This window comes from Portunus trituberculatus, chromosome 37, assembly GCF_017591435.1.
Source record: "Portunus trituberculatus isolate SZX2019 chromosome 37, ASM1759143v1, whole genome shotgun sequence".
In the NCBI taxonomy this organism is placed as follows: Eukaryota; Metazoa; Arthropoda; class Malacostraca; order Decapoda; family Portunidae; genus Portunus; species Portunus trituberculatus.
Genome location: NC_059291.1, coordinates 28,751,815 through 28,779,082, shown reverse-complemented (window position 1 = coordinate 28,779,082; position 27,268 = coordinate 28,751,815). Strand labels below are relative to the sequence as shown.

General features: G+C 38.3%; 1 protein-coding gene and 2 long non-coding RNA genes across 4 annotated transcripts in view; all 3 read right to left on the bottom strand.

The window, feature by feature from the left end:
• Window positions 1-9,467, bottom strand: part of LOC123514102 — a 31,457-nt gene extending 21,990 nt beyond the window's left edge. The window contains exon 1 of one of the 2 annotated variants that reach the window (XR_006677519.1): window positions 9,434-9,467. This is a non-coding gene — a long non-coding RNA (uncharacterized LOC123514102). The remainder of the gene's footprint in view (window positions 1-9,433) is intronic. The other variant, XR_006677518.1, reaches the window with a different exon arrangement.
• Window positions 9,468-9,663: 196 nt separating this feature from the next.
• Window positions 9,664-18,327, bottom strand: LOC123514101. The gene is made up of 2 exons (XR_006677516.1): window positions 17,743-18,327; window positions 9,664-9,731 (listed from the first exon to the last, which is right to left on the bottom strand). It is a non-coding gene; the product is annotated as an uncharacterized LOC123514101 (long non-coding RNA).
• Window positions 18,328-24,348: 6,021 nt separating this feature from the next.
• LOC123514173 (galactosylgalactosylxylosylprotein 3-beta-glucuronosyltransferase I-like) lies at window positions 24,349-26,886 on the bottom strand. Its single transcript, XM_045271823.1, has 4 exons — window positions 26,671-26,886; window positions 25,842-25,975; window positions 25,457-25,533; window positions 24,349-24,516 (listed from the first exon to the last, which is right to left on the bottom strand). The coding sequence occupies exons 1-4, from the start codon at window positions 26,694-26,696 to the stop codon at window positions 24,349-24,351; spliced, it is 405 nt and encodes a 134-aa protein (XP_045127758.1). The 5' UTR covers window positions 26,697-26,886.
• Between the last annotated feature and the right edge of the window lie 382 nt (window positions 26,887-27,268).

Sequence of the window (27,268 nt, the reverse complement as noted above, 5' to 3'; positions counted from 1 at the left end):
ATCCTGAGAGAAGAATATGCCAGTTGAAGTACAAGATTGCATAATAAGAAACTGAGGAAGGGAAGATGTCTAAGAGATATTAAAAAGTATAGTTTCCCGCAAAGATGTGTTGAGACGTGGAACAGTTTGAATGAAGAAGTAGTGTCTGCAACGACTGTACACAGTTTTAAAGAAAAATTGGATAAGTGTAGATATGGAGACAGGGCCACACGACTGTAAAGCCCAGGCCCTGTAAAACTACAACTAGGTAAATAAATACATACACACACACATGGCAGAATCAAAACATACGCTGAGTGAAAACCAATGTTTATAGAAACCCCTATTAGTTTAAGGAAACTGACTGATGATACTATGGAAAAGGATTTCTCGGGTTTCTGGGATGAATGAGTTAATATGAGAAGGCTTATTGATGTAGAAAGAGAAGATATATGAAGGAGGTGATGTCCAGTCTCATGGACAAACAAGACCAACTGCTAACGGAGAACACTGCCCTGAAATTGAGAGTAGCTGAATGCGAGAAGGTCAGTGTAATAAATCAGGTATTGAAAGAGGAGATTCTGGAAATAAGGAAGCAAAATGACATTCTAAAAACCACATGCCAAAATTATGAAAGCTCTTTAAAGAGCTTCAGGGATAAAGTGCAGGATGGGATTACAGACAGGGCAGAAGGTGGTCTAGGTGATAACAAATTGAAAGAACTAAGAAATTAATGGAAACAGGAGCAATTAAGAAGAGGAAAAAGTCATATTTTCAGAAGTGGTAAGTAGACAAAAATTCAGGAGAACACAAAAGTCGCTGTAACAGAAGTTATAAAGGAAAAGGAAGATTTGGTGTGGGATGCAGTGGACAAGAAAAAAAGTTTCGTGATTTATGGGATGAGGGAAAAGAAAAATCCAAATAAAACTCACAAGAGAACATGAAGAAAGGGAAATGGCCAAAACAGTTATCAAACGAGTACAAGACAGCACACAAGAATTTGACCAGGAGGTGGAGGAAGTGATTAGGCTGGGAAGGTACAGAGAAGGGGATAAGAGACCAATGAAGGTGAAAATGAGATCTCAAGTGACTGTAAAGGAAAATATGGCTAGAAAAGGGAAGCTGGCCGATGATGTCAATCACAAGGAAATATGGATAAAGAGAGATATGAATTTAGAGGAAAGGGAAAAGAAAGTGCTAAGAAGTGAAGCTAAGGAAAAAAACGAGAAAAAGACAGAGATAGAGAAGAAGAGTTTTTACTGGAGGGTTCTGGATATGAGACTAAAGAAGTGGTACCTAAGGAAAAAAGAGGAGGTCATGGAGGAGGCAATAAATTAAGAGTGACTTATACTAACATAGATGGGTTGTTATCAAGCATATTGGAAGTTCGGGATTATTTGAAAGAGAAAAAGCCGGATGTAATGTGCATTGTTGAAACAAAACTGAAGAAAGAGATCCTTGTCAACTTTAAAGAGGAGGGATATAATCCTGGAGAAGGGACAGGAAGGATAAAGGGGGAGGAGGAGTGCTAATAATGGTTCGTGATAATATATGTATGGAGGATGTGCAATATGGTGAGGACAAAGTGGATGTAATGGGAGTAACAATCAGAACAGAAGATTTGAAGAAAAGAAAAATTATAGTTACATATGTTCCACCAAAGACTAATACATGGGATCAGAAGAGCATAAAGATATGCAAAGAGAGGTGATAAAGTGCCTAGATAACATGATAAGGAGATAGAAGAATACTCTTAATTGGAGACTTTAATTGTAAAAAAAATAAACTGGAGAGAGATGGAAGTAATGGATAATGCTTGGCAGTGGAGTCAGAGTGTTACAGTTCACTATGGTTACAATGAACCAGTGGGTGGAGGAGTCAACAAGGTACAGGGGGGAAGAAGAACCATCGTTGCTTGACCTAGTTTTCACAAAGAAACCAGAGTCCCCTCCAATCATACAATACCTTAGTCCAATGGGGAAAGTGATCACGTGATATTAGAGATACAAATATAGGAGGAAGATGAGATAAGTTACAGAGAGGACTATAAAGGAGAGAGATTAAATTATTCAAGAGCAGATTTTGAAAAATTAAGGAGTTCTTTTGCTGATATTGAGTGGAGTAATATTATGTGCAGGAAGACTGTTCAAGAGAAATATGACATTCTTACAGAAATACAATGAAGGAGTAAAAAAGTTTCTTCCTGTTTATAGAGTTCAGAAAAAAAATACATGCTTGGTACAATGCTAGATGTATACAAGCAAAAAAGGCAAAGGATAAAGCGTGGAAGGAACTCTTAAAGCAGGGAAATGACTATAATAGTTGGCAGTACAAAGATACTAGAAATGAATATATTAGAGTAAGGAGAGAGGAAGAAAGTAAGTTTGAGAAAGATGTAGTGGATAAAAGCAAGGATGAACCCAAACTTTTCTACAAGTTTATAAACGGCAAAACAAAGAATAAGGAAACAATTGAAAATATAATTAAAGAAGGGAAGACATACCAAACAGAGAAGGAAATGTGTGAAATAATGAATGAGAGCTTCAAAACGGTATTCACTGCAGAAGATGATTACACAGAACCTAATAGGTCATTGGATTGCCAAGGATTACAGGAGATTGCAGTGCACAAAGAGGATATTGGAAGATTACTGGATAAGTTGAAAGTCAGAAAATCAATGGGGCCATATGGTGTATCAGGCTGGGTGTTAAAAGAATGTAAAGAGCAATTACTGGATTCAATTTGGGAAATAAAAGTTCAATAAATGAAGGGAAAGCTCCAATAGAGTGGAAGGGAGCCAACATAATACTGATATTTAAAGGAGGAAAGGCAACTGAACCACTAAACTACAGACCAGTGTCACTTACAAGTGTCGTAGGGAAGTTATGTGAAATGATTATCAAAGAAAAATGGGTTAAATTTCTAGAAGAGGAGCAAGTCATATCGAACAGACAATTTGGGTTCAGGACAGGGTGGTCATGTGTACCAAACTTATTAAGCTTCTATTCGAGAATTATTGCAGGACTTGAAAACAGAGATGGATGGGTAGACACAGTATATCTGGACATTAAAAAGACTTTTGATAAAGTCCCGCACGGAAGACTTCTTTGGAAACTAGAGTCCATAGGAGGACTGCATGGAACCTTGCTCGAATGGACAAGAGATTATTTGAAGGATAGGGAAATGAGAACTGTGATTAGAGATACATATTCATCTTAGGGTAAAGTAACTAGCGGAGTGCCACAAGGGTCAGTGTTAGCCCCATTATGTTTCAAGTTTATGTAAACGACATTCACATTGGGATAAACAGTTATATAAATTAATTCCCTGATGGTGCAAAGTTGCTAAAAGTTATCAAAACCAGAGAGGACTGTCGGCTGTGACAGGAAGATTTAAACAAGATCTATGAATGGAGCAAGAAGTGGAAATTGGAGTTTAATGCCAAGAAATGCCATATAATGGAACTAGGAAAGAGTAAGAGAAGACCAGTATGGAACTATTTGATAGGAGAGGAGCAAATTATGAAGACTAAAGAGGATAAAGATCTTTGAGTGATCATACAAGAAAATCTGAGCCCTGATAAACATATAAGCAAGATATTTGGACTATCATATAAGATGTTGACTAATATAAGAGTGGCATTTCATTACATAGATAAAGATATGATGAAAAAAATCATCACAAGCATGATACGCCCAAGGCTGGAATATGCAGCAGTGGTATGGTCTCCGAGCTCTAAAAAGGATATGAGAAAATTGGAAAGAATACAGAAGATTGCTACAAAGATGGTGCCGGAATTAAAGGACCTCACATATGAAGAACGACTGAAAGAAATGGGACTGCCAACTTTACAAGATAGAAGAGAACGTGGGAACCAAATAACAATGTACAAGATAGTAAATAATATTGAAAAGATAGACAAAGAAGATCTGGTGCTGTTGATGAAAGAAGATGGAAGGACAAGAGGACGTGAAAAGATCAGCATGAGGCAGTGTGTGAAGGATATTGGAAAATACAGTTTTCCACACAGAATGGTGGAAAAATGGAGTGCATTGGATAATGGAATTGTTACAGCACATAGTGTGCATAACTTTAAAGAAAAAACTAGATAAATGGAGATATGGAGGCAGGACACTATGAGCCCCGCTCAAACCTTGTACAATACAACTAGGTAAATACAAGAAGATAAATACACACACACACACACACACACGTGCCCGGTAGCTCAGTGGTTAGAACGCTGGCTTCACAAGCCAGAGGACCGGGTTCATTCCCGCCGGTGGAGATATTTGGGTGTGTCTTTCACGTAGCCCCTGTTCACCTAGCAGTGAGTAGGTGGGATGTAAATCGAGGAGTTGTGACCTTGTTGTCCCGGTGTGTGGTGTGTGCCTGGTCTCAGGCCTATCCGAAGATCGGAAATAATGAGCTCTGAGCTCGCTCAGGGTAACGCCTGGCTGTCTCTGAGAGACTGCAGCAGATCAAAACAGTGAAACACACACACATACACACACACACACGCACACACGCACACACACACACACACACACGTGAAGAAAATTCTGGAGTTGGAAGGTAAAATTGAAAAACTGTTTGAAAAGTATGGGGCCTGGAAACGAGTTATGACAATGTAATGAAAGAGTGTGCTGATATGAAGAAGGAAAATGAAGTACTGAAAGAGGAAGTTAAGCTAATTAAAGTGAATTGCGAAAAATGTGGAGAATCTCTAGGAAAAGTGATGGAGAAGCAGGCTGAATGGAAAAAAGTCAGGAAGTGGAAAGAAAGGAGGTAAATTACAAAGTTGCAAGTCTGGAAAAGGAAATCAAAGAGTCTGGGAGAAAACTTTGGGCCTTGCTGAAATTATAGATCAACAGATCATAGAAGAGAAGATTGCTGAGAAAGTGGTGAAGGTTATTAAATCAAATGAGACATTGGTGAGGGAAACTGTAGACAAAAAGAGATGTGTGGTGATATTTGGTGTGAGGAGGATAAGACACCGAGTAAAATGGAGAGAGAGAAAACATAAAAAGGTGATAAATAATATCATTAATGTGGTGCAGGAGGAGGAAAAGACCTAGTACAAGAAATAGAGGACTTCCATAGAATTGGAAAGTTCACAAGAGAAGGTATGAGGCCAATAAGAATCAAACTTAAGTCACAAAAGGATGTAGATGAATTGGTGGAGAAGTCATGGAGGCTAGCCCAGCAGGAAACAACAAGGAAGATTTGGTTGAGAAGAGATCTCGGTGAAAAGGAAAGAGAAATGTTAAATGAGTTGAGAAAGGAGGCTTTGAAAAAATGAAGAGAGGACAGAAGAGGAGAAGAAAGAGTTTTTCTGGAGAATCTTGGATATGAGACTGAGGAAGTGGTTCATAACCCAGAAAAGTACAGCAAGAAAGGACTAAAGAAACTTACGATGAGCGGAATGTAATGTATTCCAACATAAATGGAGTGATATCGGGATTTTAGAACTCAACGATTACTTGAGGGACAAGAACCCAGATATTGTGGGTCTTACTGAAACAAAACTGAGAGAGGAGAAGACCTGATGATGGTTGGAGAAGGAAATATAATGTTTGGAAAAGAAATAGAGTAGGTAAGATGGGAGGAGGAGTGATGTTGCTGGTTAAAAAGATATAAAGGTGGATCAAGTGAAAGAAGGTATGGGAAAGGCAGAAGTGCTAAAGATCAGAGCAGAAACTAATGAAGGAAAAAGAGGCACTACATAGTGGTGTACGTACCACCTAAGACAAATGCATGGTCAGTACAGGAATATGAAGAAATGATAAGTGATACAGGAACATGTCTGGAAGAAATGTTGGGTGGCTGTGAACGAACTATAATGATGGGAGATTTTAATTGTAAAGAGGTGTGTTGGGAGGACTGGTCAATGGAAGGATCAGAGACAACATGGGGAAATACACTATTGACACTGGCAATGGAAAATGTGTTAACTCAGTGGGTCAAAGAAGATACTAGGTTTGGAGGAGAGGGAGCATCGTCAAGACTGGACTTGGTCTTTAGTACAGAGCCAATGGTCATTGAGGAGATGAGGGTGGAGTGCCCTTTAGCAAAGAGTGATCATGCAGTTTTGGAGTTCAAGGTGATAGATGAAGAGAAATCTAGAAGAAATGAAGAATATAAAGTGGGAAGATGGAATTATGCCAAGACAGATTTTGGAAACCTAAAGAAATTCTTTCAAGAGACAAATTGGATGAAATTCAAGAGTGCTAAGGAGCAAATGAAAAGTGGAAGGAATTTATAAAAATATACAAAGAAGGTGAGAAAAATTTGTACCAATAAGACAACATAGAGAAGTTGGAAAGCAGGACTGGTTTAACGATAGATGTGAAAAGGCTAGAACAAGAAAAGAGGATGCATGGAAGAGGTGGAGAAGGAAAAGACGGATTAAGCAGTGGGAAAGTTACAAAAGAGCAAGAAATGAATATGTGTTGATTAGAAGAGAAGAAAGAAAGAAACAAGAAAAGGATATAATTGATAAATGTAAAGACCAACCAAGGCTTTTTACAGACATGTGAACAACAACATCAAAAATAGAGAAAGTATTGAAAGTTTAGAAGTAAATGGAGTATGCAGTGAAGATCCCAGGAAATGGCAGAGGCTATGAATGGATGCTTTCGGAAGGTATTCACAAAGGAGACTGCTTTTGACAAACCACTGGTAATGGAACAGAAAGGGATTATGAAGGAGTTTCAAGTAACTGTGGAGGAGATCAAGAATATGATGGGGAGTTTAGAAGTGAGAAAAGCTGTGGGACCTGATGGGGTATCAGGATGGATTTTAAGAGAATGCAGGAGCAACTGGCAGAAAAAGTTTGTGAAGTAATTGATGCCTCATTAAGGGAAGGTGTAGTGCCCCAAGACTGGAAAAGAGCTAACATTGTCCCAATCTATAAATCAGGTAACAAGAGAGACCCATTGAACTATAGACCAGTGTCACTTACAAGTGTGGTAGCTAAGATGTGTGAGAGGGTGGTGAAGAATAGATGGACAGACTTCTTGGAGAAAATGACATACTTTGTGAGTGTCAATTTGGTTTTAGAAAAGGGCGTTCATGCACGACAAACCTGATATGTTACTATTCGAGGGTGATAGATGTAATACAGGAAAGAGATGGTTGGGCTGATGGAATATATCTGGATTTAAAAAAGGCCTTTGATAAGGTACCACACCGGAGACTGATCTGGAAACTTGAAATGGTAGGAGGAGTGCATGGCAGTTTACTAAAATGGATGGAAGACTTTTGGTAGGAAGAGAAATGAGAACAATAATTAAGGACAGACCATCAGAATGGGGCTTGGTGGAGAGTGGAGTTCCACAGGGATCAGTGTTGGCACCAGTAATGTTCAGTCTACATAAATGACATGGTGGATGGGGTGTCCAGTTATGTGAGCCTATTTGCAGACGATGCAAAATTGTTAAGAAAAGTGAGATGTGACAAAGATTGCGAACTACTCCAGGAAGACTTGGACAGAATATGGAAATGGAGCTGTACATGGCAAATGGAGTTCAACACGACAAAATGCAAGAAAATAGAGTTTGGCAAGAGTGAAAGAAGAATCAGGAGTATGTACAAGATAGGAAATGAAGACATAAAACCAGTCATGAAGAAAAAGACCTTGGGGTGACAATTACCAATGACCTATCGCCAGAGAGACATATAAACAAAATAATTGGAGAAGTATTGAACTTATTGAGGAACATAAGAGTGGCGTTCAGATATTTAGATGAAGAAATGATGAAGAAAATAATTACTGCAATGATAAGACCGAGGCTTGAATATGCAACAATACAGTGGGCTCCGAACTTAAAGAAACACATAAGGAAACTAGAGAAAGTACAGAGGGCTGCAACAAAATGGTGCCTGACTTAAGAGATTTGACTTATGAAGACAGACTGAAAAGAATGCAACTTCCGACCCTGGAAAACAGAAGAGAAAGGGAGACCTGATAGCAATATACAGAGTGATGATTGGCATGGAAAAATGGATAGGGAAGATCTGTGTATGTGGAATGAAAGAATGTCGAGAGGGCATGGGAAAAACTAAAATGGCCACTTATAGGAGAGATGTGAAAAATATAGCTTCCTCATAGAAGGGTGGAAGCATGGAATAGTTTAGACGTGGAAGTGGTCAACGCAAGGAATATTCATGATTTTAAGAAAAGCTGGACATTAATAGATATGGAGACGGGACAACACGAGCATAGCTCTTTTCCGTATGTTACAATTAGGTAAATACAATTAGGTAAATACACACACACACACACACACAGCACACACATAGACAGACATGAGCACTGTCAGCACATGGCTTCATTAGAGGTAGGATGGTCTGAATCAAGACTTTGAATGGCGACAGACTGGATGTGGATGTGAGGAGAGAAAAGTGAGATGAAGAGATGTTGAAAGGATGACGGTGAGAAAGTTGATGATTCATGAAAGGAATGTTGTGAAGAGAAGAGTGTGGTTGATGAGAAGTTGATGATGATGACAATAAATGTTGAGTGGGTGGGAAAGTAGTGGAGGAGAAAGATGAGGAAAGTTGTCCTGAAAGGAATGGAGTGAGATGTGCTGAGAGATGGTGAGGTGGTGGCTGTGATAGTGATTGAAAGAGTGGATGAGAGGAGGAGAATTAAGTCTTTCTTCAGAAGGAAGATGTTGATGTGAGATGGAAAATTCTGCAGAAATTAATGAGTGTGTTGGTGCTGTAGGAGAAATGAAGATGAGAGGATGAGAGGATTGGAGAGTTATGTGTGGAGACTAGTGGTGAGAAAGATGAAGATGATATTGAGAAGAATAAAGAGAGTGAGAGAATTGGTGAAGATCAGTTGTTGTGGGAAGAGTGATTAGGGATTAGTTGAAAGGAAAATCATATTTGAATATGATAAATAGTAAAGTTGTGAATGAATGAATGATGTGATTGAGATGAGTATGAAAGAGGGAAAAGAAAAAAAAAAAAAAAAATATGCAGCAGGGGTATGGTCTCCGACCTCTAAAAAGTACATAAGAAAACTGGAAAGGATACAGAAGATTGCTACAAAGATGGTGCCAGAATTAAAGTACCTTACATATGAAGAACGACTGAAGGAAATGGGACTGCCAAACTTACAAGATAGAAGAGAACGTGGGGACCTAATAACAATATATAAGATAGTAAATGATATTGAAAAGATACACAAAGAAGACCTAGTGCTGTTGACGGAAGATGGAAGGACAAGAGGACATGTAAAGAAGATCAGGATGAGGCAGTGTGTGAAGGATATTGGAAAATAAAGTTTTCCACACAGAACGGTGGAAAAATGGAATGCATTGGATAATGGAATTGTCACAGAATAGTGTGCATAACTTTAAAGAAAAACTAGATAAATGGAGATATGGAGACAGTACACTATGAGTCCCGCTCGAACCTTGTACAATACAACTAGGTAAATACACACATTACCGAGAGCAAGAAGGGTATGGAGAGGAAATGATGTACAGGAAAGCTCTGTCAGAAATAGATCAAAAGAATAGGAGAAGAGATGGTGTGGAGAGCCTGTGTGTGAAAGACAGGAAACATTGATACTTTCTTTGTATGACGTATCTGTAAAACACAATTAAGGTCACACTTAACAAAAAAAATTCTGTGTTCCCTATATTAAAAAATTTAGGACACTGAAGGCACTGCTCAACTTAATATATTTATTTAGCGATCCTTCACAAAATATGTAAATATTTTTCAAAATCCACTATTACCTAATTAATACTAAAATATATTTACACATACAGTCAGCTTTCAATTAATGCAAGAGTTATGTTCCTGGAGGTGTCATATTATTCAAAATCACATTACTCAAACAATTTTACAGAAAAATATGGAATAGGTGGGACATTGGACTAGGAAAGTCTCTTTTGTGAAAATTTATTACTCAACTCAAAAAATACAGGAATGCTTAAGAAAAGGTTACATTCCTAAAAAAGTGTGATGAATTTCTGTAAAAAGGATGAGATCATGACTAATGTGCTGTGATCTGCTGTGTTGACAATATGGAGAAACAAACATCTTTCAAAGTTGTCTGAACATGGCGAGAGATGAGGTATAGAAGGCAGAGGTGGAATTAGACAATGAAATCATTGTTGATCAATGTTGGTGACAAGTTTATGATGAGTGTTGAGCTCACAAGCAAAGAAAAAGGAAAGAAAATAGAAAAATATAGGTAAAAAGAAAAAGTCTTGTGATGAATGTCTATCAACATGTCCCAGTTTTATGGAAGTTGTTATGGGCAATATAGACATTTATATCATGCATACAATAAATATTGTACATATTAAATCATAGGTTGGAAAAGCATGTTTATGGGTGGAAAGATCACAAGAATAAATTAATTCTATTTCCATTAATTTCTATGGGAAAAATTGATTTGATATACAACAATTGTCAGGAACAATTAAAGATGTGAGGACCACTGAAATGTCTTCTTTCTCACATGATGTCTCCTTGTATTTCTTGAGACAATAGGTCTTCTTCAAGGATTTTATGGCCTGTATATAGGAATTAGGTCTGTGTGTGTGTGGTGGAGTACCTATTTATGTAATGATTACACAAACCACTTCAACTGTTGGTGGATAGGTGTTCAAAATAGATGTACACTACTAAAATGAAAGATACTTGAAAACTGGCTGAGTATGAAACAACTGTGATCAGTGAACCAAGAATGATAATAAATCACTAAATATCTGACAAAGATCAACAGAAATATATGTTTCTACTTGGGGCAACAGACTTGGGGAACTAAATTACACAATAGTTTACATGTACAAGTAAATTTACAAAATCCAAAGGTAAAATAGTGGAACTTATGGTTAAATGAGTCTCAGATACACAGACCTAACTAAATTCTAATGACCAGATTTAATACAATACTAAAGAAATCCAAAATTCAAATTAATAAGTGGTGCTTGATGGGTTCACAACATATATGTGACAAGTAGAAAGTCCACTAATTAAAGGAAAAATGAAAAAAAATAAAAAAAAAAAATATAATAAAATATATATATATATAAAAACCCAGAAAAGTACAGCAAGAAAGGACTAAAGAAACTTACATATGAGCGAAATGTAATGTATTCCAACATAAATGGAGTGATATCGGGATTTTAGAACTCAACGATTACTTGAGGGACAAGAACCCAGATATTGTGGGTCTTACTGAAACAAAACTGAGAGAGGGAGAAGACCTGATGAAGGTTGGAGAAGGAAATATAACGTTTGGAAAAGAAATAGAGTAGGTAAGATGGGAGGAGGAGTGATGTTGCTGGTTAAAAAGATATAAAGGTGGATCAAGTGAAAAAGGTATGGGAAAGGCAGAAGTGCTAAAGATCAGAGCAGAAACTAATGAAGGAAAAAAGAGGCACTACATAGTGGTGTACGTACCACCTAAGACAAATGCATGGTCAGTACAGGAATATGAAGAAATGATAAGTGATACAGGAACATGTCTGGAAGAAATGTTGGGTGGCTGTGAACGAACTATAATGATGGGAGATTTTAATTGTAAAGAGGTGTGTTGGGAGGACTGGTCAATGGAAGGATCAGAGACAACATGGGGAAATACACTATTGACACTGGCAATGGAAAATGTGTTAACTCAGTGGGTCAAAGAAGATACTAGGTTTGGAGGAGAGGGAGCATCGTCAAGACTGGACTTGGTCTTTAGTACAGAGCCAATGGTCATTGAGGAGATGAGGGTGGAGTGCCCTTTAGCAAAGAGTGATCATGCAGTTTTGGAGTTCAAGGTGATAGACGAAGAGAAATCTAGAAGAAATGAAGAATATAAAGTGGGAAGATGGAATTATGCCAAGACAGATTTTGGAAACCTAAAGAAATTCTTTCAAGAGACAAATTGATGAAATTCAAGAGTGCTAAGGGAGCAAATGAAAAGTGGAAGGAATTTATAAAATATACAAAGAAGGTGAGAAAAATTTGTACCAATAAGACAACATAGAGAAGTTGGAAAGCAGGACTGGTTTAACGATAGATGTGAAAAGGCTAGAACAAGAAAAGAGGATGCATGGAAGAGGTGGAGAAGGAAAAGACGGATTAAGCAGTGGAAAGTTACAAAAGAGCAAGAAATGAATATGTGTTGATTAGAAGAGAAGAAAGAAAGAAACAAGAAAAGGATATAATTGATAAATGTAAAGACCAACCAAGGCTTTTTTACAGACATGTGAACAACAACATCAAAAATAGAGAAAGTATTGAAAGTTTAGAAGTAAATGGAGTATGCAGTGAAGATCCCAGGAAATGGCAGAGGCTATGAATGGATGCTTTCGGAAGGTATTCACAAAGGAGACTGCTTTTGACAAACCACTGGTAATGGAACAGAAAGGGATTATGAAGGAGTTTCAAGTAACGGTGGAGGAGATCAAGAACATGATGGGGAGTTTAGAAGTGAGAAAAGCTGTGGGACCTGATGGGGTATCAGGATGGATTTTAAGAGAATGCAGGAGCAATTGGCAGAAAAAGTTTGTGAAGTAATTGATGCCTCATTAAGGGAAGGTGTAGTGCCCCAAGACTGGAAAAGAGCTAACATTGTCCCAATCTATAAATCAGGTAACAAGAGAGACCCATTGAACTATAGACCAGTGTCACTTACAAGTGTGGTAGCTAAGATGTGTGAGAGGGTGGTGAAGACTAGATGGACAGACTTCTTGGAGAAAATGACATACTTTGTGAGTGTCAATTTGGTTTTAGGAAAGGGCGTTCATGCACGACAAACCTGATATGTTACTATTCGAGGGTGATAGATGTAATACAGGAAAGAGATGGTTGGGCTGATGGAATATATCTGGATTTAAAAAAGGCCTTTGATAAGGTACCACACCAGAGACTGATCTGGAAACTTGAAATGGTAGGAGGAGTGCATGGCAGTTTACTAAAATGGATGGAAGACTTTTGGTAGGAAGAGAAATGAGAACAATAATTAAGGACAGACCATCAGAATGGGGATTGGTGGAGAGTGGAGTTCCACAGGGATCAGTGTTGGCACCAGTAATGTTCGCAGTCTACATAAATGACATGGTGGATGGGGTGTCCAGTTATGTGAGCCTATTTGCAGACGATGCAAAATTGTTAAGAAAAGTGAGATGTGACAAAGATTGCGAACTACTCCAGGAAGACTTGGACAGAATATGGAAATGGAGCTGTACATGGCAAATGGAGTTCAACACGACAAAATGCAAGAAAATAGAGTTTGGCAAGAGTGAAAGAAGAATCAGGAGTATGTACAAGATAGGAAATGAAGACATAAAACCAGTCATGAAGAAAAGACCTTGGGGTGACAATTACCAATGACCTATCGCCAGAGAGACATATAAACAAAATAATTGGAGAAGTATTGAACTTATTGAGGAACATAAGAGTGGCGTCAGATATCTAGATGAAGAAATGATGAAGAAAATAATTACTGCAATGATAAGACCGAGGCTTGAATATGCAACAATACAGTGGGCTGAACTTAAAGAAACACATAAGGAAACTAGAGAAAGTACAGAGGGCTGCAACGAAAATGGTGCCTGACTTAAGAGATTTGACTTATGAAGACAGACTGAAAAGAATGCAACTTCCAACCCTGGAAAACAGAAGAGAAAGGGGAGACCTGATAGCAATATACAGAGTGATGATTGGCATGGAAAAATGGATAGGGAAGATCTGTGTATGTGGAATGGAAGAATGTCGAGAGGGCATGGGAAAAACTAAAATGGCCACTTATAGGAGAGATGTGAAAAATATAGCTTCCTCATAGAAGGGTGGAAGCATGGAATAGTTTAGACGTGGAAGTGGTCAACGCAAGGAATATTCATGATTTTAAGAAAAGCTGGACATTAATAGATATGGAGACGGGACAACACGAGCATAGCTCTTTTCCGTATGTTACAATTAGGTAAATACAATTAGGTAAATACACACACACACACACACACACACACAAATTGGATAAGTGTAGATATGGAGACGGGACCACACGAGCATGAAGTCCAGGCCCTGTAAACTACAACTAGGTAAATACAACTAGGTAACACACACACACACACACACACACACACACACACACACACACACACACACACACACACACACACACAGTTTAGATGAGGAAGTGGTGTCTGCAACGAGTGCACACTTTTAAAGTAAGATTGGATAAGTGTAGATATGGAGACGGGCCACATGAGCATAAAGCCCAGGCCCTGTAAAACTACAGTACTCTCGAGTTTAGTGCTATCCGAGTTTGGCGCATCCTCAGTTTGGCAGTCCTAAATTCACATCCTGAGTTTGGCGATGTGATGACAACTGCTTTGACAAGATGGTCGCTTACTTGGGCGGCGTCATGCTGAAGACTCCTGCAGTTGGCTGACTGAGCTGACCACGTGTGCAGAGTACCAGCATCTTGATAGTTCTTATATGCAAGCTAATTAATTGTGATGTCAGGAAATAAAGGAGGCATGCAGCATGTGGCTCAAGAAACCTACTTGAAAAGGAAGCATGCCAGAGAGGCAGGGTAAGAAGAAAAGACTGTTAAACATGAAGAAAAAGGCGAAGTGTTGGATAAGCTTGATGCTGAATGGGACCTGTTGCCGTTGGAAACTTGTTCAACATTAGTGAGTCTATTGTTAGAGGAATAAGAGCGGTTGAGGAGAGTTTTCCGTGGATCGAGGCAGAAACGATGAAGTGCCCGTGAGCTCAGCACAACACAGGAGAGACAGAGTGAGCAGTCGCTATGGGCTCACTGCTTCAGCTGGAAAACATTACCCATCAGTAGGTATGACATTGTCAGTGCTGCTGACATAGAAAATCTTATTGGAGAGATGAACCTAGTGGAAGACATGCTTGAAGAGGAGCACGAGGAAGAAGAAAAGAAGAGGAAAAGGAAAAGGAAGATGAGCTAACTGTTTACCAATTAACAGAAATATTTGCAATTACAGAAAAATTAAAGGAGGCCATTTGCAATTTTGATTCAAATTCTGACCGATGTGACATGCATCCACGCAGTTCAAAAGGGATTAAATGAATACAAACAGATGTAAAGCATGAATGAAAAAACGACAACAGGCCTTGATCACAAGATACTTCAGTAACTGACAAGCGAAAGACACACCAGCTGTTGTTGCTGAAGGATGATGATGGTGATGAGCTGCTGGTCGGCGATAATGTAGCCCCGTGGATTTGGGAAAGAATCTGAAGGCTTTGCTAGCGGACCATGAGAGTGAGATTATGTGCTGTTAGAGTTCTTATTATTTCTTGTCTCTTTTGTTCTTTTCAAAAGTGTGTCCCAGTTTTTCGTCTTAACAAGAGCATTCTTCACTGAAACTGAATACAACCAATTTATTGGTATTTTGAAATAAGGAGTAAAGTGGGAGGAAAAAAATCAAGCTGGCCAGAATGAATAAGCGAAGTTTTCAATAGAGTTTAGCGATCCTCGAGTTTGGAGCTATATCTTAAGAAGAAAGCAAGCTAAACTCGGGAGGGTACTGTACAACTAGGTAAATACAACTAAGTAAATACACACACATACAGCAGATCAAACAGTGAAACACACACAGCAGATCAAACAGTGAAACACACACACACACACAAAATGATAGGAGTCCTCAACAAAAAGAAAATTTAGTAAGAGAAATTGCGGAAAAAAGAAGTGTAATTATTTTTGGACTGAAAGAAAAAATGTTAAATATAGACCAAGAAGGGAAAAAGACGAAATGAAATCAGTAAAAGACCTACTAAAACATCTGAATGACAAGGATAGACAGAACTTAGAAGAGGAAGTAGAAGAAATCCATAGAATGGGACCATATCAAGAAGGAACAGTGAGACCAATTAAGATATTACTAAAATCACAAGCAGCAGCAGAAGAAGTACTATATAGAAAAACAAAACTCAGAGAAACAGAAGGTTGCAAAGATATATATATAAAGAAAAATAGAAACGAGGAGGAAAGGAAGAGACACAATGAACTGGTGGCAGAAGCAAGAGAAAAAATAATGAAAGGTCAGAGGAGAAGAAGGCATTTTTGGAGAATTATAGGAGACAGGATAAGGAAATGGTATATAAAAGAGAAAGAAGAAAAAAATGGAGCAAGTTTAACTAAAAATGATAAGAACAAGAGATTAAAATGATGTATACAAACATAGATGGGATTTTATCTAGTAAATTAGAATTAAGAGATTACATAAAGAAAGAAGAACCAGATATTGTATGCCTGGTGGAAACAAAGTTAAATGAGGCAATAAAATAGACATAGATAAAAGGTATAATATATGGAGGAGAGACAGAGTGGGTAAAGGAGGAGGAGGAGTCATGATGATGTTAAGGAAGGAGATAGTGGTAAATCAAGTGGAGTTTGGGAAGGAAAATCAGAAATACTGTATGTTAAGATGCATATTAATAAAAAGGAGTTAACAATCATTGGAACATATGTGCCACCAAAACAAACTCATGGACTAACCAAGAATATAGAGACATGATAGATGACACAATAAGGAGTCTTACAAGAATCATTAAGGAAAGGAGAAAAGTGATATTGGTAGGAGATTTCAACTGTAAGGAGGTAGACTGGGAAAATTATGAAAGTGGTATGGGGGAAGATGCCTGGGGAGATAGATTCCTGAACCTAATGATAGATAATTTGATGGTCCAAAGAGTAAAGGAAAACACAAGATTCAGAGGAAACGATGAGCCGGCAAGATTAGACCTAGTTTTTACAAGGGATATACCAATTAACAATGATATAAGATACAAGTGCCCATTGGGAAAGAGTGACCATGTAATATTAGAAATGGATATAGAAGAAGGAAAGGAAGATAGAGATGAATCATACAAAGGAGACCGATTAAATTACAGAAAGGCTGATATTGAGAATTTCAAGAACTATTTTAAAAACGTAAACTGGGAGGAGATGGGGAAAACTCATTAACGATTCAAGAGAAATATAACTTTGGAAATATACAAAACTGGGGTCAGGAATATGTCCCGAAATATAGACCTAAAGAAGAAGGAAAGAAAGATTGGTTTAATGCAAGATGTGCTAGGGCAAAGGAGAAACGAGATGGAGCATGGAAAAGGTGGAGAAGAAACAGAAATCCAAAAAATAAGGAAAACTTCAAAACAGCAAGAAATGAATATGCTAAGGTGAGAAAGGAAGAAGAAAGGAACTATGAAAAGGACATTGTCGAAAAATGTAAGGAACAACCAAAATTGTTTCTACTCTAGAATAGTTGATAAAGTACAAGAGAGAGAGGGATGGGTTGACTGTATTTATTTAGATCTAAATAAGGCATTTGATAAAGTGCCACATGAAAGATTACTATGGAAGTTAGAGGAGAAGGATGGCTTAAAAGGAAGCACATTGAGATGGATGAAGAATTACTTAAGGGGGAGAGAAATAAGGACGATAGTCAAAGATATGAAGTCCAAGTGGAGAACAGTAGACAGCAGAGTACCACAAGGATCAGCATTGGCGCCAATACTTTTTCGTAAATGACATGCCAGAGGGAGTGAACAGCTACATAAATCTGTTTATGGACGATGCTAAACTGTGCAGAGTCATTAAACAAAAACAGGATTGTGAAATACTACAGGAAGACTTAAACAAGATCTGGAAATGGAGCAAAAATGGGAGATGGAATTCAATGTGGACAAAAGCCATGTCATGGAAATGGGAAAAAGTGAAAGACGACCAGTGGGAACCTATAAGATGGGAGATGGAGTAACCTAATTAATACTAAAATATATTTACACATACAGTCAGCTTTCAATTAATGCAAGAGTTATGTTCCTGGAGGTGTCATATTATTCAAAATCACATTACTCAAACAATTTTCCCACAGAAAAATATGGTAATAGGTGGGTTACATTCCGGGCCACTAGGAAAGTCTCTTTTTTGTGAAAATTTATTACTCAACTCTTAAAAAAACTACAGGCAACCCCTGCTTAACGAAAGGGTTACATTCCTAAAAAAAACGTTCGTTGCATGAATTTCTGTAAAGCGAACGGATGACGTTTATCATGCCTCACTAACTGTGCTGTGATCTGCTGTGTTGACAATATGGCAGCCCAAACAAACATCTCCTTCAAAAGTTGTCTCCCCGCAACATGGCGAGAGACCTGAGGTATAGAAGGCGCGCGGGAGAGGTGGTGGAATTAGACACCATGAAATCATTGTTGCTCCCACCATCAATCGTTGGTGACACAGTTTACTCCTGATGAGTGTTGCCAGCTCACAAGCAAAGAAAACGGAAAGAAAATAGCCAAAATATAGCCGTAAAAAGCCTAAAAGTCTTGCGTGATGAATGTCTATCAACATGTCCCGAGTTTTGCGGGCGAAGTTGTTATTTTGGGCAATATAGTACATTTATATCATGCATACAATAAATATTGTATTTATCTTATATTAAATCTATATTTGGTTGGTATTTAAAGCATGTTTATTTTTTGGGGTGGGTAAATTCGTATCACAAGAATAAATTAATTCTATTTCCATTAATTTCTATGGGAAAAATTGATTTGATATACAACAATTGTCACGGAACGAATTAAATTTGTATGTCGAGGTACCACTGTATTTCTTAATGTCTCTTCTTTCTCATTTTCATGCCATGTCTCCTTGTATTTCTTGAGTCCCACACTAATAGGTCTTCTTTGTCAACTGCGTCCATTCCCTTCCATGGCCTGTATATAGGAATTAGGTCTCCTCTTTCTGTGTGTGTGTGGGTGGAGTACCTATTTATGTAATGCATTACACAAACCACTTCAACTGTTGGTGGTATAGGTGTTCAAAATAGATGTAGGCCTACACTTACTAAAACTGCAAAGCCCATACTTGAAAACTGGCTGAGTATGAAACAACTGTGATCAGTGAACCAAGAATGATAATAAATCACTAAATATCTGACAAAGATCAACAGAAATATATGTTTCTACTTGGGGCAACAGACTTGGGGAACTAAATTACACAATAGTTTACATGTACAAGTAAATTACACACACACACACACACACACACACACACACATGGAAATGGGAAAAGTGAAAGACGACCAGTGGGAATCTATAAGATGGGAGATGGAGTAGAACTAGAAAAAGTAAAAAAGGAAAAGGACTTGGGAGTGACAATGGAAGAAAATAATCAACCGGTAAGCCATATTGATAGAATTTTCAGAGAGACGTATAATTTGCTAAGGAATATTGGAGTAGCATTTCACTATATGGACAAGGAAATGATGAAGAAATTGATAAGTACTAAAATAAGACCTAGATTGGAATATGCAGGAGTTGTGTGGACTCCCATAAAAGAAACACATAAGAAAATTAGAGACTACAAAAATGGCTACAAGAATGGTTCCAGAATTTAAAGGGATGGCATATGAGGAGAGACTAAAGGCAATGGATCTACCAACCTTGGAGCAGAGAAGAGAGAGAGGGGATCTGATACAAGTTTATAAATTGATTAATGGAATGGATGAAGCGGATAATGAGAAACTGATCCTGAGAGAAGAATATGACTTTAGAAGCACAAGATCACATAGTAAGAAACTAAGGAAGGGACGAGATGTTAAAAAATTTAGTTTCCCGCAAAGATGTGTTGAGACTTGGAACAGTTTGAGTGAGGAAGTGGTGTCAGCAAAGAGTGTGCATAGTTTTAAAGAAAAATTGGATAAGTGTAGATATGGAGACGGGACCACACGAGCATGAAGTCCAGGCCCTGTAAAACTACAACTAGGTAAATACAACTAGGTAAATACACACACACACACACACACACACACACACACACACACACACACACACACACACACACACAGTTTAGATGAGGAAGTGGTGTCTGCAACGAGTGTGCACACTTTTAAAGTAAGATTGGATAAGTGTAGATATGGAGACGGGGCCACATGAGCATAAAGCCCAGGCCCTGTAAAACTACAGTACCCTCCCGAGTTTAGTGCTATCCGAGTTTCGCGATCCTCGAGTTTGGCGCTTAGTCCTAAATTCTTACCATCCTGAGTTTGGCGATGTATCGCCCCGATTTTCGCGCTGCTTTGACAAGTATCGGTCGCGTTTACTTCCGGGCGGCGTCACGTATGCTGCCCCAAGACTCCTGCAGTTGGCTGACTGAGCTGACCACGTGTGCACGCGTCCTTAGCCCTCTTCCACCAGCATCTTGATAGTTCTTATATGCAAGCTAATTAATTGTGATGTCAGGAAATAAAGGAGGCACTGCAGCATGTGGCTCAAGAAACCTTGACTGCAAAAGGAAGCATGCCAGAGAGGCAGGGTAAGAAGAAAAGACTGTTAAACATGAAGAAAAAAGGCGAAGTGTTGGATAAGCTTGATGCTGGAATGGGACCTGTTGCCGTTGGAAACTTGTTCAACATTAGTGAGTCTATTGTTAGAGGAATAAGAGCGGTTGGAGGAGAGTTTTCCCGTGGATCGAGGCAGAAACGAGTAGCGGTGCCCGTGAGCTCAGCACAACACAGGAGAGACAGAGTGTAGCAGTCGCTATGGGCTCACTGCTTCAGCTGGCCAAAACATTACCCATCAGTAGGTATGACATTGTCAGTGCTGCTGACATAGAAAATCTTATTGGAGAGAGAGTCGCCGAACCTAGTGCGGAAGACATGCTTGAAGAGGAGCACGAGGAAGAAGAAAAAGAAGAGGAAAAGGAAAAGGAAGATGAGCTAACTGTTTACCAATTAACAGAAATATTTGCAATTACAGAAAAATTAAAGGAGGCCATTTGCAATTTTGATTCAAATTCTGACCGATGTGTGACATGCATCCACGCAGTTCAAAAGGGATTAAATGAATACAAACAGATGTACGAAGCATGAATGAAAAAACGACAACAGGCCTTGATCACAAGATACTTCAGTAACCGTGACAAGCGAGAAGACACACCACCTGCTGTTGTTGCTGAGAAGGATGATGATGGTGATGAGCTGCTGGTCGACGATAATGTAGCCCCCGTGGATTTGGGCAACGAATCTGAAGGCTTTGCGCTAGCGGACCATGCCCCAGAGTGAGATTATGTGCTGTTAGAGTTCTTATTATTTCTTGTCTCTTTTTGTTCTTTTCAATAAAGTGTGTGTCCCAGTTTTTTTCGTCTTAACAAGAGCATTCTTCACTGAAACTGAATACACCCACCAATTTATTGGTATTTTGAAATAAGGGAGTAAAGTGGGGAGGAAAAAAATCAGCTTCGTCCCGGGCCAGAATGAATAAGCGTTTTTACATTGTTTTCAATACCCCGAGTTTAGCGATCCTCGAGTTTGGAGCTATATCTTAAGAAGAAAGCAAGCGCTAAACTCGGGAGGGTACTGTACAACTAGGTAAATACAACTAAGTAAATACACACACACATACAGCAGATCAAACAGTGAAACACACACACAGCAGATCAAACAGTGAAACACACACACACACACACAAAATGATAGGAGTCCTCAACAAAAAAGAAAATTTAGTAAGAGAAATTGCGGAAAAAAAGAAGTGTAATTATTTTTGGACTGAAAGAAAAAAATGTTAAATATAGACCAAGAAGGGAAAAAGACGTAATGAAATCAGTAAAAGACCTACTAAAACATCTGAATGACAAGGATAGACAGAAATTAGAAGAGGAAGTAGAAGAAATCCATAGAATGGGACCATATCAAAAAGGAACAGTGAGACCAATTAAGATATTACTAAAATCACAAGCAGCAGCAGAAGAAGTACTATATAGAAAAACAAAACTCAGAGAAACAGAAGGTTGCAAAGATATATATATAAAGAAAAATAGAAACGAGGAGGAAAGGAAGAGACACAATGAACTGGTGGCAGAAGCAAGAGAAAAAAAATAATGAAAGGTCAGAGGAGAAGAAGGCATTTTTTTTGGAGAATTCTAGGAGACAGGATAAGGAAATGGTATATAAAAGAGAAAGAAGAGAAAAATATGGAGCAAGTTTAACTAAAAATGATAAGAACAAGAGATTAAAAATGATGTATACAAACATAGATGGGATTTTATCTAGTAAATTATAATTAAGAGGTTACATAAAGAAAGAGGAACCAGATATTGTATGCCTGGTGGAAACAAAGTTAAATGAGGCAATAAAAAATAGACATAGATAAAAGGTATAATATATGGAGGAGAGACAGAGTGGGTAAAGGAGGAGGAGGAGTCATGATGATGTTAAGGAAGGAGATAGTGGTAAATCAAGTGGAGTTTGGGGAAGGAAAATCAGAAATACTGTATGTTAAGGTACATATTAATAAAAAGGAGTTAACAATCATTGGAACATATGTGCCACCAAAAACAAACTCATGGACTAACCAAGAATATAGAGACATGATAGATGACACAATAAGGAGTCTTACAAGAATCATTAAGGAAAGGAGAAAAGTGATATTGGTAGGAGATTTCAACTGTAAGGAGAAAGACTGGGAAAATTATGAAAGTGGTATGGGGGAAGATGCCTGGGGAGATAGATTCCTGAACCTAATGATAGATAATTTGATGGTCCAAAGAGTAAAGGAAAACACAAGATTCAGAGGAAACGATGAGCCGGCAAGATTAGACCTAGTTTTTACAAGGGATATACCAATTAACAATGATATAAGATACAAGTGCCCATTGGGAAAGAGTGACCATGTAATATTAGAAATGGATATAGAAGAAGGAAAGGAAGATAGAGATGAATCATACAAAGGAGACCGATTAAATTACAGAAAGGCTGATATTGAGAATTTCAAGAACTATTTTAAAAACGTAAACTGGGAGGAGATGGGGAAAACTCATTAACGATTCAAGAGAAATATAACTTTTGGAAATATACAAAACTGGGGTCAGGGAATATGTCCCGAAATATAGACCTAAAGAAGAAGGAAAGAAAGATTGGTTTAATGCAAGATGTGCTAGGGCAAAGGAGAAACGAGATGGAGCATGGAAAAGGTGGAGAAGAAACAGAAATCCAAAAAATAAGGAAAACTTCAAAACAGCAAGAAATGAATATGCTAAGGTGAGAAAGGAAGAAGAAAGGAACTATGAAAAGGACATTGTCGAAAAATGTAAGGAACAACCAAAATTGTTTCTACTCTAGAATAGTTGATAAAGTACAAGAGAGAGAGGGATGGGTTGACTGTATTTATTTAGATCTAAATAAGGCATTTGATAAAGTGCCACATGAAAGATTACTATGGAAGTTAGAGGAGAAGGATGGCTTAAAAGGAAGCACATTGAGATGGATGAAGAATTACTTAAGGGGGAGAGAAATAAGGACGATAGTCAAAGATATGAAGTCCAAGTGGAGAACAGTAGACAGCAGAGTACCACAAGGATCAGCATTGGCGCCAATACTTTTTCTCGTAAATGACATGCCAGAGGGAGTGAACAGCTACATAAATCTGTTTGCGGACGATGCGAAACTGTGCAGAGTCATTAAACAAAAACAGGATTGTGAAATACTACAGGAAGACTTAAACAAGATCTGGAAATGGAGCAAAAAATGGGAGATGGAATTCAATGTGGACAAAAGCCATGTCATGGAAATGGGAAAAAGTGAAAGACGACCAGTGGGAACCTATAAGATGGGAGATGGAGTAGAACTAGAAAAAGTAAAAAAGGAAAAGGACTTGGGAGTGACAATGGAAGAAAATAATCAACCAGTAAGCTATATTGATAAAATTTTCAGAGAGACGTATAATTTGCAAAAGAATATTGGGGTAGCATTTCACTATATGGACAAGGAAATGATGAAGAAATTGATAAGTACTAAAATAAGACCTAGATTGGAATATGCAGGAGTTGTGTGGACTCCCCATAAAAAGAAACATAAGAAAATTAGAGAGACTACAAAAAATAGCTACAAGAATGGTTCCAGAATTTAAAGGGATGACATATGAGGAGAGACTAAAGGCTATGGATCTACCAACCTTGGAGCAGAGAAGAGAGAGAGGGGATCTGATACAAGTTTATAAATTGATTAACGAATTGGATGAAGTGAATAATGAGAAACTGATCCTGAGAGAAGAATATGACTTTAGAAGCACAAGATCGCATAGTAAGAAACTAAGGAAGGGACGATGTCTGATAGATGTTAAAAAATTTAGTTTCCCGCAAAGATGTGTTGAGACGTGGAACAGTTTGAGTGAGGAAGTGGTGTCAGCAAAGAGTGTGCATAGTTTTAAAGAAAAATTGGATAAGTGTAGATATGGAGACGGGACCACACGAGCATAAAGCCCAGGCCCTGTAAAACTACAACTAGGTAAATACACACACACACACACACACACACACGAATCACCATAGAAAATAAAATTAAAAAAGGAACACTCCAAGATGTCTTATTAGTATCCTAGTTGTGTGTACTCACTGAGGAGGTAGGTGAAGTGTATGCCTGTACTCTTAAGGTAATCCACCACCAGCTGGTTAATGAAGGTCGCATCATCAGCCACCAGCCAATGCACCTTAGGGACGTGCATCAGAGTCTGGCCAAGGCGAGTAAGCTCTGGAATCTATGAGAGAGAGAGAGAGAGAGAGAGAGAGAAAGCCAATTGTGAGCCCTGAATACGAAGAGACGAACTAAGCAATGTATGGAGAGTGCATGAGTGATCATACTGTAAGATCAATGCTTGAGTGACACTGGTGTCCAAGAAAAAAATGGGCAACTAAGGCCATGTCCACAGTATCAGGCAATGCACAACAGAAAAAAGCTGTTTGTTACCATATTTTGCTACAATACACAAGCTGGGAAGGGTGAATGGCAGGCATGGAGATGATGTCAGAAGCAAGGAAATGACAGGTAAACTTGAATGAGTAGCTGTTTGTGAGTGAAACAAACACCAGAAACAGTCTGGTAGGTGGTACAAAACACTTAAGAAGATCTATTTGGTTATTGGTCTCACATCTGAACAGGTCTGTGTATACAACCATATCTTGCTAGTGCAAATTAATCATTTACTGTACTGAATTACATTTGCCTGACTAAATTGTCTCTCAAGTGGTGTGAAATAGATAATATATGCAAACTCTGTCCACTACAATTCTTACTGGCTTTATTCAAGAGATGATTTTGCACCTTTACTACGGCTGGTAACACTGCTCCAAAAGCAAAAAAACCCAATAAGCAACCAGTGCCAGTCTGGTTTGCCCAACAGTATGGACATGACCTAGAAAATAGGTTTAGTAATGTGTTGTCAGAATAATGTGTTGAAGCACAATACACAAAAAAATACTTAAGAGAATAAGGGTTGAAAATTTATGATTCACTACACTCTATTCATTACGTTCATCTCTCCAGATAAAATGGTTATAAAAGTTTTGTAATGTCAAGGGAAGTTATGTAAATCACTAGCTTTACAGACACTACAATAGCAGCTGCTTCTATTCTGTTATGGATATGGAGACCCATTTGTGTTGTTAGGTGGAGTGAGATGAAGTGGTCACATAGCTCACTTGCTCTGGCCGTCTGTATGTAGGTGTGATGACATACACTGTGGGGAGCTCTGGCCGCACACCCTCAACACCATAATCTGGAAAAAATAACAATCAGTTCATTTGTTGGTAGCCTTATTGGTTAACAATTCACTTTACATCTTAACTTACCTACTAACATACATACTACATCCTAAGTATACATATAAGGAAATATCTCATTTATACTATGGTTGCCACTTGGCAATGACAAACCTGGTAGACCCAGAAAAACTAGACCAACCCATATATATTTTGTAGGGGGTTTGTTTTTCCTTCCAAAGGAATGAGTCTACTACCTAGATAAGCAGAGGCTACAATGCAAAGACTTCACAATCTGATGTGTGTGGGGTAGGGGATAGTTTACCTCCTAGCCAGCTGAAGACAACTACAGGGAAGACAGTGGATGTAGTAGTGGTGGTGACAGGACCTGAGAAGAGCAACATGTAGTATACCATCAGCACTACTCCCAGTAGTACTACCAACACCACCACCTGCTTCCTGAAAAAAGCACAAAGTGAATAATACAACAATTCATGAATAAACAAGTAGAAATTGTTATAATATCAATAATTATGGAAACAAAAAAATAAACAAAACTTTAATTAATTAACTGAAAAAGATAATTATCAATATAATACAATAAGTGATACAGGAGAGAGAGAGAGAGAGAGAGAGAGAGAGAGAGACTTGGTAAAATGCATAGGTATTAAAAGTATAAGGGAATTCTCTTGTACTTGCATAATAATAGCTAATAAAGATCGGCCGCGGGTCTCACCACTCACAACTATATTGAGCACCACATAGTACGCGAGGAGCTTAGAGTCAACGAACATTTGACAACACCGCACTTTAAATCCTGACACAGAACAGCGATAACGTATACTTTTATCTCTCACAGATAAGAAAACAACGAAACAGAAAAAATAAAGCAAACATGCAAGTACGAGTATATTGCCCTCATAAACAACCCCCTATCCATCTTGTGCAGTTCTCTCATATATGGCAAATATATGGTATGAAATCAGGTCAATTGATGTGTGTATGCAGGTTGTTTGTTGAGAACCAGCACATTATTCTATATAAAATAATCATTTAACAAGTTGCTGCTACAGGTTGGTACGACTAAAAAGGACCTCATAACATCCTCCACACGATTTAGTTCTACGTATATAGCGCAGCACCATGGCACATACCTGAGTCTGCGTCGAATGGATGCCATGCTAGCTGTTATCTCCACCCATAGGCACAGCCAGAGCTGTAGACACCAAATGTTCTACCTGCCTTCCACAGCTTCACCAGCTGCTTCGTCTCTCTCCATCTCTATTTCTTGACAGTGAGGCAATATTGGCAAGAACGTAAGGTTGTATGATTGCGTGTCTGTGTGTGACAAGTTGGTATGCACCACATTAATTAAATTATATCAGATAACGGGCGAAAAGGGCGCCGTAAGATTAAGTGTTTTACAAATCTGCATATAAACCGAATAAAATGAAAGAAAACTATTAGGTATAAAGCAGAGAGAGAGAGAGAGAGAGAGAGAGAGAGAGAGAGAGAGAGCTATTCCAGTAACAGCATGAACAAGTGGAAAGATACAGTAAATGAAAACACGAGACTTTCTTAGTTGTCCGATGGTTTGAAATGTTCTACTATTGACCATAGACAACAAACAATGTGACTCATTGTAACCTTCCTTTCACTACTAACCACTTTGATATCGGGTAGTTCCATGTGGGTGTGTGTGTGATTCACCTCGGTCGCCTCCTAGTCACCCAGCCAGTCTTCCCATTACGG

Excerpts from the sequence above, each read along its gene's own strand:
- LOC123514173 (XM_045271823.1), bottom strand. The coding sequence starts at position 26,696 with ATGGCATCCATTCGACGCAGACTCAG. Across the intron at positions 25,976-26,670 it reads TCCATTCGACGCAGACTCAG|GAAGCAGGTGGTGGTGTTGG; the intron begins GTATGTGCCATG and ends TGCTTTTTTCAG. Across the intron at positions 25,534-25,841 it reads TGTCTTCAGCTGGCTAGGAG|ATTATGGTGTTGAGGGTGTG; the intron begins GTAAACTATCCC and ends TATTTTTTCCAG.